This window comes from Prenolepis imparis, unplaced genomic scaffold (assembly GCF_030444845.1).
Source record: "Prenolepis imparis isolate NDT839.2.m4 unplaced genomic scaffold, iyPreImpa1.0 SCAF_1, whole genome shotgun sequence".
NCBI classification, from domain to species: domain Eukaryota; kingdom Metazoa; phylum Arthropoda; class Insecta; order Hymenoptera; family Formicidae; genus Prenolepis; species Prenolepis imparis.
The window spans coordinates 26,783,041-26,800,283 of record NW_028141159.1 but is presented as its reverse complement, the minus strand read 5'-3'; the positions used below and the strand labels follow the sequence as shown (position 1 = coordinate 26,800,283).

The 17,243-nt window shown below is 33.9% G+C and overlaps 1 protein-coding gene and 1 pseudogene across 1 annotated transcript; one reads left to right on the top strand and one right to left on the bottom strand.

Moving 5' to 3' along the window:
- The first annotated feature begins 11,892 nt into the window (after positions 1–11,892).
- LOC145938839 (cyclin-C pseudogene) lies at positions 11,893–13,107 on the top strand (annotated as a pseudogene).
- A 2,711-nt stretch (positions 13,108–15,818) lies between these two features.
- Positions 15,819–16,986, bottom strand: LOC145937979 (uncharacterized). Its single transcript, XM_083041331.1, has 4 exons — positions 16,970–16,986; positions 16,388–16,488; positions 16,068–16,280; positions 15,819–15,937 (listed from the first exon to the last, which is right to left on the bottom strand). Exons 2-4 carry the CDS (start codon positions 16,428–16,430, stop codon positions 15,819–15,821), a joined length of 375 nt encoding a protein of 124 aa, XP_082897457.1. The 5' UTR covers positions 16,431–16,488; positions 16,970–16,986.
- Positions 16,987–17,243: the final 257 nt, after the last annotated feature.

Genomic DNA, 17,243 nt, shown 5'->3' with positions numbered 1-17,243 from the left:
GGGAGTACTGCCGAGAGCCTATGGGCTCCCTAAGATTCACAAGTCGGGCTGCCCCCTGCGAATCATCGTCTCCTCACTGAACACGCCGCTGCACCGTCTTGCGACGTTTCTCCACAAAATCATAAGCAGTGGTATCAACGCAGAGTACTGTCATGTGGAGAATAGCTTTCGACTGGTCAACAAACTCGATGGAACTTATGTTGGTGACAATTGTGAACTTATTTCACTGGATGTGGTCTCTCTATTCACTAACGTCCCATTGGATTTGGCAGTCGACGGCATAGCCGCGAGGTGGAATTTCATAGAAAATAACTGTACGATACCGCGCGTGGAATTTTTGGGGGCAGTCCGGTTTGTTCTTCACTCAACTTTTTTCACCTTTGATGGCATAATCTATCAACAAACCTTCGGAGCGCCCATGGGTTCTCCGCTGTCTCCCATAGTAGCCGATTTAACCATGCGCGATTTGGAGAGCAGGGTGATAGGAGACCTTCCTTTTGAACTCCCGATCTACGTACGCTATGTTGATGATATCGCGTTGGCCGTCCCTCCCGGGACGAGCCAGGAGATACTAAGACAGTTTAACACGTGTCATAATAGATTACAGTTTACTTTGGAAAAGGGGGGCAATAGACTCGATTTTTTGGATGTTACATTCATTCTAAACCGGGGACACGTTGAATTCGATTGGTATCATAAACCAACATTTTCGGGAAGATATCTGAATTATTACTCCTGTCACCCTCTCTGCCACAAGAGAGGCACAATATTTGGCCTAATAGATAGGGCTTTCTGGTTATCACATCCAAGATATCACCAAAAGAATCTCGAATTGGTCATTGGGGTGTTACGTGATAATGGGTATCCATTACAACTGATTTTTGAAACATTTCACGAAAGGCTTAGGACTTTGTTTGCGAGAAATAAAAATAATAATTCAGGTGACGCTAACAGAACACCTGATACTAATTCGGCTCGCGTTGCATATTTTAATGTCCCATACATACCCAAATGGTCCGAGCGGTTTAGCCATGTGGTCCGTGATCTAGATGTAAAAATGTCCTACACAGGTTTGAATAAGTTACGCTCGTTTATCCGCGTGCATAAAGACACACTGCAGAAAGACTGGCATAATAACGTTGTATACAAAATTTCATGTCAAAATTGTAATGCCTCTTATGTCGGTCAGACCAGCAGGCAGTTGAGAACACGCATTAGGGAGCACAGAAATCACATAAAAAGAAACACCGCGCAAAAATCCGTGATCACGGATCACAGGCTGAATAACCACGAATTTGATTGGGATAACGTTGAGATCTTGGATGAGGAACCGTTTCTAAGGAAGAGACTTGTTTCAGAGATGCTGTTTATCAGGCGCTAGATAAATGGCCTAAACCGACAAGAAGACACAGAGTGTCTAAGTCAAGCATATATATCTGTTGTGACAAATATGCCTCAAATTTCTTGAAAGACGGTCTTCGTTTAGTTGTTATCAAATTCCTTTAGAGAGCCATAAATCATTTGTAACATTAATCTCCATACATCGTATGTTTGAGAGAGGGAGATAGAGAAAGGGGAAGAAGCGAGAGGAAGGGGGGACAGGGATAGAGGGAGGGTGACGGAGGGGGTGGGGAAGAGGGGGGTGAGGGAGAGGGAGAGGGAGGGGGAGAGAGAGAGAGAGAAGGAGAAATAAATTCCACACATTGTTTGACATTGACTTCGATAACATGCTATGAGCCGTGGTAGGGCGCCTTATAAATAGCATCAAAACGAATATCTTCTTCACTCGTGCGTCGGGCGCGTCCGCGTACGGTCGTGTGAACGTGCGATGGATGAGTGTGTGAGTAAGAGTGAGCCCCCTTTCGTAAATTCCTCACTATACCCGTCATTTGAGTCCACTTTGAGTACCTGACATATTATGTCACTTTGTCTATCTAATGGGATATCGATAGGGGGGGCTCACGGCTTTTGCGCTACGTGCGGTAGTATGTAGATTCCCCATTATTATTTATTGTATTAAATTTACTGAAGAAGGTCCAAAGAAAGGACCGAAACGTTTAGATTCAATAAATTTGTTATTCCAACAAGTTTGTTTTTAATATTTGCGTACCTACACCCTACGCGTGGCTCCTCCTTTTGAATTTGTAATTTATCAATGCAGGGAGCCTACATTGTTACTAATTACATATATATTGCGCATCAAATTTTTGTTGTTGTACATACGTCATTAAATCTCTCCAAATTTGAATATGTATTTGTGTCTGAAGACTATTGACTTTAGAAACATTTTTTTTATAACACAATTTCTCGCACGATACGCAAACATGTCGTGGTGTGTCCACAGAGCGTTTAGTCAACGCTTTAAATGCTTTACGATATTTCAAAATAATATCATCACTCAAAATTGTATTAGTTCGTTGATGTCTGTACATATCTATTTTTTCCTGTGCAGAAGTCACAATTTCATTTAAAATGTTTATATCTGCATGATTTAATGCATCATCTAGATTTTCCATCTTTCGATAAAAAACTGTAAGTTGGTAAATTAAACGCTTCATATATCTTACTTTTGGAAAATGAGGCGATAATAATTGAACTGGAAGAAACATTCCTTTGCAAAGTGTTAAATCAATATAACAGCGAAGCATATGACCCAATTTCTCATTTGAAATTTTTACAGTACATTTATGAATACTTTGCATCAGTTTTGGTAAATTCTTTAAAGTACATGTATTTACGGTTTCGAGAAACTTCTGATAACGATCAATTAAAAGCTGATCGTTGATTTTACAGCTTGCAGTATTACACATCAGTTTTGGTTCATTCTTTAAAGTACATATATTTACGGTTTCGAGAGACTTCTGAGAACGGTCAATTAAAAGCGGATCGTTAATTTTACAGTTTGAAGTATTACACGACGAAGATTTTTTAGCTCGTTCTGTTATTAATGGTAATATGTTTACTACTTTTCCTTCTACATTTATTACCAAAAGTTCCAATGGATTTACATCATGATGATATGTAGACTCAATAAAATAATTTTCAGATGAGGCTGTATGTCTAGATTCGCCACATAGCGCAATTAATTTGTCTTCAATTGTAGAACAATCTGCGATAAGAGTCAAATACACTTCTGACTTCTTTTTAATCAAACTTAACATTTTGTATATATTGCGAATATAATTTTTTCTAACACATGCACCAACGTACAATTTTTTCGGCTTTCAATCGTTTCTCAATATGACTTTTAATATTGACTTTTTCAATAATATTTTTTATAATTATTTCTGAAGACTTACGAAGTTTTATGGTGTTTTTCGATTAAAATTGTTCATACATTTTAGTAATTTTTTTGGCAATATTGCAAGTTTTTACTTCAAATGTAGATTTTGTCTTGATTTTGTTCTGTTTTCTTGTCTGATAATATCGCTTATTATAAAGCCATTTGTAATTAGGATCCAATCTTTTTTGTCTATCTCGTTCATGCTCAAAGTTTTTCGAATAACGCATACGCTTTTGTGCGCGTTTATTTTCTAAATCTTGTTCATATCGATATCGATCTTTAATGCGTTCATCTTCTAAGTTCCGTTGATATCGATTACGCTTTTTAGCGCGCTCATTTTCTAAGTTGCATTGATATCGATTACGCTTTTTACCGCGTTTATTTTCTAAATTTTGTTCATATCGATCACACAGTTTAGCGCGATTAGTTTCTAAATTTTGTCTATATCGATCGCGCTGTTTAGCGCGATTATCTTCTAATTTTTGCCGATATTGATCGCGTTGTTTAGCGCGATTATCTTCTAAATTTTGTTTATAACGATCGCGTCGTTTAGCGCATTTATCTTCTAAGCTCTGTTCATATAGATCGTGCTGTTCAATGCAATTATTCTCTAAATCTTGCTCATATGAATCGTGTTTTTCAGTCTGATTATTTTCTAAATCTTCTGTATAGCGTGCACGTTTATTTACGCAGTGATTTTCCAAATCATGTTGCTTACTTTCTTCATAAATATTATTGTTTGTTTTCATGCAACCCTTTGAAGCATTTTCCGTTAACTGTAATTGATTATTATTTAATTCTTTTTTAGATTGGTAAATATGACGTTGCTTTTCTAAACGATTTAAACTTTGTTGTTCCGTCTCACATCGACGTATAGTACGTATACGATCTGCTTCAGTCTCTCTTGCTTTTATTACTACTAATGAAAGCACCTTTTGAGGAGCATATTGTGTATCTTGTGGAAAATGCTCAATAACATTAGATTCAAAAATCTTAATTAAATGCAAACGTATTAAACTATGATCATATTTAATTTTTTCGGGTTTAATATTGAATAACAATGAAATTGCAAAGGCTATTGCGAAAACCCCGCAATCGCTACCGTTTGATTGATATTGTACAGTAGGAAATTTGACAGATTTTTTTTCAAAGTTAAATGTTGGAAATAATTTTTTTAAGAATTGTTCATGTTGTCTATGCAATTTTTTATTATTTAATGAATCATAAATAAATATTTTTTTTGTATCGTAATAACTACACACCCAATGTCCATCTGATGGACCTGACGAATTATGTAATATTTGTATATGTTTTTTATCAATTGGCATAGCCTGAATAGTATCAGGAAGTTGTAATCGCCGCCCGACGACTGATGATAGGGAAATTCAACGAGTACTTGTCAACTGTGCCCCACACAAACTCGGGGCACAGGGTCGTCGGGGCCGTGAGACCGAAATTGGAAGAGTGGATGAATAGGTCTCACGGCGGGACATCGTTCCACATGACACAAGTGTTCACCGGGCACGGATGCTTCGGTGAATACCTGTGCAAAATAGGAAGGGAACGCGCGGCGCAATGCCACCACTGCGATGAGGACCAGGACTCCGCGCAACATACTTTGGAATTCTGCCCAGCTTGGGCAGAAGAGCGCGGAGTCCTGGTCTAATGTATAGGGAATGATCTGCATCTGCCCAACGTGGTTGGGCAGATGCTGGAAGATGAGGGGAAATGGAAGGCGGTCTCCTCCTTCTGCTTCAAGGTTATGACGCAGAAGGAGGAGGCAGAGAGGGAGCGGGAGAGACGGGGGAGACGGGGTAGGCAAACGCTTACCCCCGAATCCCGCGAAGAAAGGGACGACCCCACCTGGGCGCCCCGGCGAGGAAGGGCCGAGAGGGCGCGAGAGAGAGAGTTCCTCCCCTAGGGGAGGGCCTCGGCGATACCCCCGGGCCGATGGTCGAATCCCGTAAAGGAAGGGAACCGCGGCCCGGGGGCACGGGGGGATCATAGGGACTCAGATACCGGGTCCCATTGCACGTGATCCCCCCGGGAAGGGACGCGGCAGTGGCGGCCTTCTCACCGGTGCCCTAGAGCGCCGGTGGGAGGGCAACACTGCCTGCGGCGAGGGTTTCCCCCTTTTTGGGGGGAACTCCCGGGTGAAGAGCTCCCGGAGCGTCGGCCGAATCTCTCGTCCCTCTAGGGAGGGAGAGGGAGCCCCGCTCTGGGAGCGGGGGGTGGTGGGCTCGAGCGGGAATACTCGAGCTATGACCCCGCCCCCAAAACTTTTTGGGAGGGCGCGACGTGGGGGCGGTGTCCCCCTGCGCCGCAATCGGGATGGACCGCACGATGGTTTCGCGGGGGAGAGTATCTTCCTTTCGGGGAAGATGCTCTCCTGAGAAGGCTAGGCCTGGGGATGGCAAGAAGTAATGTTTCGGCAGTTCCTTGCCACCCCCGTAAGCGCCAGCGAAGGCACCCGCTGTGGTTTTAGTGAGGTAGGTCTTGGACCCCATCGCCGATCCACACGTGGATCGGTGATGGGGGACAAGGAGTCCCACATAACCCTCATCCCCTACCCGGGGGGTGAGTGATACCATGAGGTTTCCACAGCGCAAAAAAAAAAAAAAAAAAAGGATGTAATCGCCACGTTTGGACAGGTCTATAATCTAAACAATTTTTTAAAAGATTGTCAAAATGTTCCATATGTATATCGGTTAACCATTCGCCTCGCATAATTATATCTTTTTCTCTAGGCATTAGAACTATTTGTTTGTTTGTCTTTACAGCCATTTTCGTATGTATATATATAAGATAAACGCTTTATATAAACAATAGCTTTATATAGACTTTTTACTTTATATAGAATAGATTTACTTTTATATTTTGTATAACAATTTTTTTATAAACACAGTATTCTGTATCGGTGCACAGCAGCCTTGTATCGGCGCACAGCAGCCGCTTTTGTCAGGCGCACAGCAGCCTTATATCGGCGCACAGCAGCCGCTTTTGACAGACGCATAGCAGCCTTGTATCGGCACACAGCAGCCGCTTTTGACAGGCGCACAGCAGCCTTGTATCGGCGCACAGCAGCCGCTTTTGACAGGCGCACAGCAGCCTTGTATCGGCGCACAGCAGCCGCTTTTGACAGGCGCACAGCAGCCTTATCTCGGCGCACAGCAATCGTTTTTGACAGGCGCACAGCAGCTCTGTATCGGCGCACAGCAGCCTCTTTGTGATTTTTTAAATAATTAAAATTGATTATACTTACCTATATGTATATCCACGTGAGAAGCCGCAACTGAAATCGTCAATTCTGGAGACCTTGGTCTGCGCAGAAAATTAAACTTCTTGTTTCATATTAACATTATGGAGCTCTTGGTCTGCGCGGAAAATTAAAACTTGTTTCACATTAACATTATTTAAAGGGAGTGGACCTTTAGAAATTACATACCTTTAAACAACAAATTATTTGATAAATATAAATGAATTTATTATTTAGTATTTATAATTTATACATGGATTAATACAACTTTCTCCACTTTTACCACGACTAAAAATAATTAAAGAAGAGAATACTGTTAGCTAAGAATGTGAACAAACATTACAAACTGTTCATTAAGAAATTACTTTCTCAAATTTTACGTTTTCTAAATGTTTTTAAATATCTAATTATATATTTATTAATAATAAATGATACATGAATGTGTATGAAATCAGACAAAAGTTGTTTGATTTGAAAGAGGACAGAAGATGGCGCTACTGACTTTTTTCTAAAGGGCGCTTTTTAAGGTCATTTGAAGATATAAGGTCATTCTTAAGTTTATAATTTTTTAAATGAAACTTCTATAATTTTTTTATATAAATCGATTCTTCGCAATTTTCGGCATAAAAAGTTATAAAAAGGTAACCAAAAAATGAATAGTTTACGAAATATTTTATATCTAAATTTAACAGTAATTTTAATAAACTAAAATATTTAAATATAAAATATCTCGTAAACTATTCATTTTTGGCCATCTTACCTTATAACTTGTTATGCCGAAAATTGCGAGGATTCGATCTATATTTAAAAAAAACATAAATGCCCTTCAGAAAAAAGTTAGTAGCGCCATTTTCTGTCTCCCTTCAAATTAAACAACTTTTCTCTGGAACATTTTGTTGTACAATTAAAAATAAAAGATTTTAGGGATGGTCAATTAACTTTCTAACTACGTAAATTCGCCCCCGCTCCCTTTTCAAGCAGGGCAAGGGGTAACTATAATTTCAAATGAAATCTCATATAAAATGTTATATGTATATGGACATGGTGAAAAAGATATGGAATTTTGTGGAATGAGATTTTAATTTTAATTTTTTATCTTTCAATTTTAATTTTTTTATAATTAAATTAAATTTTTAAATTTTCTAAGAAATAAATTTTATTTTATTTTTCCTAAAAATGAGTTTAATTACTATGATTTCTTTAATTTTCCTAGAAATTAATTTAATTAATAAACCATACCTGAGAATAATATAGAAATTATATTCTTTATTCCTCTTCCGTTGTTTTTGTTATCCTTTTCCTCTTTTTCTTCCGTTTATCTATATTGTAACTGAAAAAGTAAATATTAAATAATTTAACAAATATAACATTATTAATTTTCTCCAAGAATATGGATAAGAACATTTATATATTTTTAGAAATAATAATAAATAACGTAAAAAGTGATAATTTATTAATTTTTCCTTATTTTATACCAACAATATATATTTATAAAAGAAATAAGATAGAATGGTAGCGTAATAAGAAAATATGTACTTATAAAAGAAATAAGATAGAATGGTATAGCATATAATAAGAAAACAGTTATTATATTATGAAAGAAATATAGTATATCACATATATGTATAGTAATAGTATTGAATGTCAATCAAATGTATGTAGTATATATTATATAATGGTATTTGCAACTACTTTCTTGTTACGCTATCATTTTACTATTTCTGTCATAATAATAACTACTTTCTTGTTACACTATCATATATGCTATTATTTCTTTTATAAATATGTAATTATTGATATAAAACAAGAAAGCGAATAAAAGTTAATATAATATTATTAACTGTAATATATATATTATTACTGTGAAAGCACATGTTTTCAAATAATGTTTCGATAATTTAACTAAATAATCATATATATGTATGTGTATCGAGTATAATAAGAAGATAATTGTATACCTTGACAATTATATTAAAACCAGATCTTAAAACCAATCATAAATAGCAAACAATGCAACGATACTGAGAATGCATAGCAGAATTAAAAATACAATGCATAGAATTATAAATAATAGAATATTATAAAAGGATCAATATTGAAATAATCGACCAAACTAGCACAAATTTTTTACTTTATTAAAAGTTACGACGTTTCGACCATATGGTTGTGGTCCTTTTCAAGTACACTAAAATAATACAATTGAAAATTAAACTTATAAATCTAAACGGCTTAAAGATAGTAATATGCATAGAAAAAGAGTACATACGTTATAAATGTGAATAATAGATAAGCATGTTCAAAAGATTCGCTCACACATGTTGTCAATATTAAAGGCGAGAACGTTAAGTCAGTAAGAAACCTTGTCAATAACTAACAATATTAGAAAACTTATTACACGACCTTTATTATTTTATCATAAATATTATTTAAGCTCTCAGTGTCCTTTTGAAGATTAATTGTATTCTTAAATTTTTTGATGTAGAACATTTCAGCAATTTCTCTTTTACGCACATGTTTCTCATTATGTAATATATTGAGTTTAGTCCAATCAAATTCATGTCCATATTTTATTTTGTGTTTACTTATAACAGAGTGATTTGTTTCATGTAATTTAATATTTTTAAAATGTTCATTCGTACGAGTCCTTAAATGTCTTTTAGTTTGTCCAATATATGATGCATTACAATCTTTACAGTCTAATTTGTATACCACATTCGTTCGGTCATCTTTATGTAAATTGTCTTTGCCGCGTTTTATTAACATATTTAATTTTTTATTAATTTTATAAACGACGTTCAAACCAACTCCACGTAAAACTCGACATAAATCTTGACTCGTATCTTTAACATATGGGAGTGACAAAAAGGACGTCCTATCGAATTTCCCTTGGTTCAAATCTATATCGTTATTGTGATTGCGATTTTTTAAAAAATTAATTCTTTTTTGTATGTGTCGTTTAATAATGTGTTTAGGGAAACAATTGTTAAGTAAAATATCGTACACTAAATCAATATTACTACGGTGGAATCTATCATGTGATAATAAAAATGCATGATCTACAAGATTATAAATAGTATTGATCTTATATTTTAGAGGATGGTTAGAGAAAAAGTTAATATATCTTCCAGACGAAGTAGGTTTCCTGTACCAATTAGTAATAAGTATATTATCCACGCGAGTGATCGTTGTATTTAGAAAATTAATGGACGAATCAACCTCAATTTCATACGTGAACTTCAGGCGTTGGTGGTAATTATTGAAAGTCACTAATATCTCACTCAATTTTTTACGCGGTATAATGGCGAATATATCGTCTACATATCTATAATATATAGGTACCTATCTATAATATATAGGTGAAACTTAACGACTCTAAACATTGTGTCTCAAGATCATCCATTACCATATCAGCGAGGATAGGTGATAGGGGGGAACCCATTGGTGTGCCGAAAATTTGTTCAAAAAACTGACCATTGAAAATAAAACTGGTTGAATCTAAGACTAATTCTATTGCGTATAGGAACTGAGTTAAACTGAAATCTGTGTTCTTAGTAATATCGTTCCACCGTTTTTTAATAGCATTTAACACTAATTCTTTGGGAACGTTTGTAAATAACGCACTAACATCTAACGATATCATTATATCATTATCATTCATAGAAGTATCCTTAATATTTTTGACAAAAGACCAACCATCTTTGACATATGATTTTGGTTTTTTGATTGAGTTATGTAATATTTTGTGAAGATAACCAGAAACATTGTATAACGGACTACCAAGTGACGATACTATAATTCTCAATGGCATACCAGTTTTGTGAACCTTCGGGAGACCGTAACTACGTGGCATATTGCCATTGGTACAATTTAAATGTTTGTAAGTCCTATCATCAATCAAGCCATTATTGCGCCAAGATTTAACTAGTGAGTTTATTTTGTTCGTTATTCGTTTTATCGGGTCTTTCTTTAACTTTTTATACGTCGATACATCATTCAATATTAATTCCATCTTTTCATAATAGTCTTTTTTGTCCATAATGACCGTAGTCTGACCTTTATCTGCTCTAGTGACAAGAATATCTTTATTTTCATATAAATATCTTTTAGACAAAGACGCCGCATTGAGGATATATCTGTCTAAATAATTGACATGTTTATTTTCCCGTAAGAATTTTTGGAGAGTATTAGCGACATTAATTCTAATTGTTTCAATTAGATCTGTAGGAATACTCGTACACTTCAATTCAAAATTCTTAACAACATCTAGTACATAATTAACGCGATCATTTTTATGTTCTTGTTGTATAGGTAATGCAAAGTTGTCTCCTAAGCTTAAAAGGTCAGAAACACTGTCAGGAATTTTTTTACCACTAATATTTACTAACCACTTTGAATTATCAATGTTTAAAAAAGGGTTTATAATACTGTTGTGCTTTAAATTGTTAATTTTCTTGATTGCGTTGTTTTTTTGGTTGTGATCAAATGATGTAATTCTATGTTTATTTAATTCGAAGAAACTAGTCAATAATTCCTGTGGTAAGCTATCCCGGAGTTTAACCTCAATGTTTTTAATTTTTTTATGTAGGTAGTTTAAATTAATATTTAGATCTTCGATCTCAAAATTTAACAGTTTGACTTGATTAGCAACTATGAAATTGTCAAGCTTACGTTTAATATGGTTGCTATGAAACGAAATGTTAATTTTTAGATTCTTTATATGTGCAGGGATCAAATCGTATCTTCTGCACCGGATTAAAAAGGTTAATTGTTGTCTAGATGTGCACATCTTCTTATATTATAAATTGGTTAAATGTCAGAATATTATAAATTGGTTAAATGTCATTCATTCATAAACATACCTGAATAATATTAGCAATTATGTTTTTTATTATCCTTTTATGTTGTTCTTAATTATCTTCCTCTTTTCTTCCGTTTATTTATGTTGCAGCTGATAAAAGTAAACATTAAGTAAGTTAACAAATAACTTGTGTTGCTAAATGGAAAGCATCCATAGATAACATACTTTTTGGTAACAAAAGTGTCCCCAAGATTTGTGCGAGAGAGAAAGATATAATTCCTATTCATCCTCTATGCGCGTGCGCTATACTGGCAGACATTATTGGAAACAATGCACGCGTATAAATGACGAATGGGAGGAATCTATACCTTTCTCTCTCGCACAGATGTTGGTAACACTTTCAGGCCAGCATTCTCCCTCCATATCTACATACCGTGGTCAAATGCTTGACTCTTTCAAAAATAAGCTTCATAATAAAAAGTAGCTAGGTTACGGTCTAGACATATCATGTTTTATAATTGTACAATATAAAACATATAGCTACTGCAATAATATTTTGAAAAGTTTTATGCTCGCAATAGCTTAAAATGTATAGGACTTTATTATTAACTCCTGCGGCAGTCTTTTTGGCAAAGTTTCTAATACTAGATTGATAACGACAATGGGAATTACAGGTAAGTTTCGTGAATATATCTTCTATTATAATTTATTGATGGTTAATATGCTAATTAAATTTTATTGTTCTTTTTTTTCAGTTAAAAACAAGTTTATTTATGCATACACAAGAATTTCTATATCGTACAAATCTTATTCTAGAGTGTGAATTTTATCTTTTGGAACATTCAGATTGTTGTTTAATAGTATATCAACCATATCGTCCCTTATTATTAACATTAATTCAGGATGTGGGACCAGATGATAAATTACTTACTCTTGCATGGCGTATAATTAATGACAGTTGTTTAGAGAATTTCGAAACGCGTGATTAAACGGACAGTAAGAGGAAGCGCGTGTTTGAATTAATGAGACTCGTTGAAACAAATCGTATTTTATTTTAAAGTAAACCACAGAAAGGAAGCGATAACAATTAGATCGCTCGCGATGAATAGAGAGAGTAATTATACTCGAGAAAGCGACAGGCGTGTAAGCTTGAACGGTCTGTAGCGAACTGACTTATTTTACCGAATATATGTATGTCAAGGACTCGTCGCGAAACTGTTATTATAACAGCTGATTCGACAGCTTCGAGGCCTGGCGAGACGCGCGGTAAGACGCGCGAGGGGCGAAAAAAGGTAAACAGAGTTCGTCGAGAAACTGAGCCGATGCATGGCTTTCTCGAGAAATCGATAATCTCGAAAGACAGACAATAACAGAAACGCAGACAATAGAACAGACTAATCGGGTTTTACATCGAATTCATAATTAAATGGAAAATGTTTTAACAACAGTATAAGAACAGATGTATGTTTATTAATCCTTCTTATCAAATAGCTATTAGCAAGCAGTATTAATTTTACAATCTAGTGCGTATTAAAAAGAAATTTTATATTTAACAAAGTCTATTTTGTTTTATTACAGGTTGTCTGCAAATAGCTTGTCTGCTAAATTAAAAAAATAGCACGATATATAATTAATCTATTGTGGAAGAGATATGATGAAATGAATGAGATTCAAGGTTTACTGGCTAAAATGCCAAAGCAAAAAGCAACCATTAACATCAAGAACCTTGTTTGTCAAATGTTTGGGATTTGCTACAGCGAATTAACTTGACAATATTGTTTTGCATTTCATTTATTGTTTACTCGACCAACCAACGTAGTACGCACGTACGCATGCACAAACACGCACGCACGCGCGCAACTTCATGTACATTATTAGTTAATAGTTAATTAATATCTCTTTTGGCCGTTACGTCTGGGGGTCGATCATGTAACTTTTCTTTAGAGCGAAAACGTGAAAAGTGAAAAATTTTGCTCTGATTCCGCTAATCACACATTGGTTTCCATAGTGAAATTGTTCACTTTTCACCTTTCCGCTCTAAAGAGAAATTACATAATTGACCCCTGTTGCCATAATAAAATAAAATAAAATAACATCTTTGTAGGACATTAATATGTGATGCGTTGGTCGTTCGAGTAAACAAATATGTACATATAAATATGTAGAAATATTCTAGAGATACAATTTTTTTTCACACACACGCGCGCGCGCGCATGTGGGTGTGTTGAGAACAATTGTATCTCTAGAATATTTCTACATATTTGTTTACTCGAACGATCAACGTAGCACACACGTACAAATTAAGAAAACAATTATTAGCAAATCAAGCACCCGCACTAGTACAAGCACCAGCGCAAGAACCAGGGTTGGCAAAAAACTTGTTTTTTTCATTTTAAACAAAAAACATTGATTTTTTTGTTTAAAACATATTTTTTTTATTTTATACGTGTTTTTAAGTAAAGTAAGAAAAAAACATGTTTTAAACAAAAAAAACATGTTTTAAACAAGCAAAAAAAACACTTGATAGCTTTGATCTGTGTAATCGTAATGTAATGTAACCGTAATCGTAATGTAATGTTCGATCACTCGCGTCTTTTTTCTGAGGAATCCATTAAAAATGTTAAACCGATAACATGGTGGCTTGCGTTAAAAGAAAATGTTAATACTGTAACGTTTGACTTATTGTTAGTTGAGTAATAATTCTTTATTAATATATAAAATTATATATTCTTTATTTTATTTTGAGTTATTAATTTTAATTAAATTTATAAAAGTAGGTATTAAAAAAATATCCAATATGCAATAACTGCAATGCAATTCCCAATTTCAATATGTTATTGTTACCGTTCATTTTTTCGTACTTAAATGTTTATTATTTTTTTAGTTAAAGGAATAACATTATTTAATTATTTGCAATAGATAAAATGTAAAATGCAATGTGTTATAATTTAGATTTTAATAGTTTGTGCAGATAGCTTTATAATTTATAAGTAGTCTTTAATATATTCAATTATATTGATTGTTACTTAATATATTTAATATCCAAAAATAAATATTCTGTTAAAATAATACTTATCTTATTATTTTTATTTCATTATTTATATTTATATTTTTATATCTATATGTTACATATAAATATAGATAAAAAACTAAAAAAATTAAAACAAAAACCTTTTTGCAACATTAGTTTTGCATGTCTATTAGTTTTTGTTTGTTTTTGTTTTTCTTTACAGTTTCTATTTCAAATAATCATATGTTTTAATTGCAATGTTTTAAACAGTTTTAAACAGTAGTTTAAAACTGTTTAAAACAAAAATGTTTAAAACAGTGTCCACTGTTTTAAACATGTTTTAATCAAACAGTTTTAAACAAATTGTTTAAAACATGCCAACCCTGGCAAGAACCAATATGAAAAATTAAAAACATTTCTCTTTTGGCCGTCACGTCTGATGCCATAATAAAATAAATTAATTAAATAAAATAACATCTGTGTAGGACAATAATATGTGATGCGTTGGTCGTTCGAGTAAACAAATATGTATGTATAAATATGTAGAAATATTCTAGAGATACAATTTTTTTTCACACACACGCGCGCGCGCATGTGTGTGTGTTGAGAACAATTGTATCTCTAGAATATTTCTACATATTTGTTTACTCGAACGATCAACGTAGCACACACGTACAAATTAAGAAAACAATTATTAGCAAATCAAGCACCCGCACCAGTTCAAGCACCAGCGCAAGAACCAGTACGACCGTCACGTCTGTTGCCATAATAAAATAAATTAATTAAATAAAATAACATCTGTGTAAGACAATAATATGTGATGCGTTGGTCGTTCGAATAAACAAATATGTATGTATAAATATGTAGAAATATTCTAGAGATACAATTTTTTTTCACACACATGCGCGCACGCATGTGGATGTGTTGAGAACAATTGTATCTCTAGAATATTTCTACATATTTGTTTACTCGAACGATCAACGTAGCACACACGTACAAATTAAGAAAACAATTATTAATAAATCAAGCACCCGCACCAGTGCAAGCACCAGCGCAAGAACCAGTACGAAAAATTAAAAACTTTTCTCTTTTGGCCGTCACGTCTGTTGCCATAAAATAAATAAATAAAATAAAATAACATCTGTGTAGGACATTAATATGTGATGCGTTGGTCGTTCGAGTAAACAAATAAATATACGTATGTATAAATATGTAGAAATATTCTAGAGATACAATTTTTTTCACACACGCGCGCGCACGTGTGTGTGTTGAGAAAAATTGTATATCTAGAATATTTCTACATATTTATAGATATTTGTTTACTTGAACGACCAACGTAGCACACACGTACGCATGCACGCACACTCACCCATCGACACACACAAACACGCGCGCGCGTGCCCACACACACACACACACACACACACGCACGAACGCACGCATACTCATGTACATTATTAGGTATAGTTAATTAATATAACGAAAAGTTAAAAACATTGTTCTTTTGGCCGCCACGTCTGTTGCATCGTGGTTTATAATAACCTCCTCGATCGCGATTTCTTCCTCCTCGTGCCCATCTGCGAGGAAGTACTGCAACACAAAAATGTAATTTTATTATTATTTATAGAATATTATTATTTATAGAATATTATTATTTATAGAATATTATATTATTTATAGAATATTATTATTTATAGAATATTATTATTTATAGATTTACCTTTTATATCTTGCGCTGGTACCTGCGTTGGTGCTTGTTCTGGTGTTTGCGTTGGTGCTTGCTCTGGTATTTGCGCTGGTGCGTGCGCTAGTGCTTGCACTGGTTCTTGCGCAGGTGCTTGTACTGGTGCGGGTGCTTGATTTGCTAATAATTGTTTTTTTAATTTGTGCAATTCGTTTTGTAATGTAGCAATTTTTATTTCGTATTCTTTATCTAAAAACAAAATTAATGTGATTAGTTATGTAATCAAATAATATACATATGTCGTGTATAACAATTTACACAAATATTAAATATATTTAATTAACATTTATATATACCTTTACTTTCCTGCTGTTGTTTCTTATTAGCCATGTCTTCCATATTTTCAGCTACTTTAGCTAATTGTATATCTTCGTCTTCGTTGTTTTTTTAAGCGCATCTATATAAACAAACATATTGAGTTTATTGTACATAAACTAGATATAAATTACTATTTTGAATGCGTGTATGAATGATAGTCTGTTATGTATATATTTTCTGTTTATGCAGTATAGGAAACATGTGAAAATGATTAATTTTATATAAGTAAAAACTTCTTTGTTAAAATGTTATGTTATCGAAGAAGAAATTTATATTAAGTATCATGTATTGTAAATGAAACATAAAAGATCAGCATAACAATATGTATATAAATTGTATATGTATATACACAGTGATATGTGTGTGTATGCGCGCGCACGTGCGTGCGTGTGTGTACAGATACATCTTTATATATTACACATAGTCACGCTAATCTTTTATGTTTCACTTACAATACATGATACTTAATAAAATGTTTAAATTTCTTCTTCGATAACATAATATTTTAATATAGAAGCTTTTACTTATATAAAATACGTTAAATTTAATTTTATATTTACCTTTTGTATGTTGCGCCATTTCCTTTTTTGCAGTATTAACTAAAAAACAATTAATAAATTATTAATTGAAAAATTAAAAAATACTATCACATTGTAAATATATAGAATAGTGAGAGTTTTCCAGCAAGTGACACAAGTCGACACAGTGTGACACAGTATAATATCATTCTATCACTGATGTTGAAAGAAGATAGAATGCTTTGAGTAATAATGTATCGTCTGTGTGGTTTGCTGGAAAACGCTCAGTGATATCTTGTATTTCAATTCTTTTTTA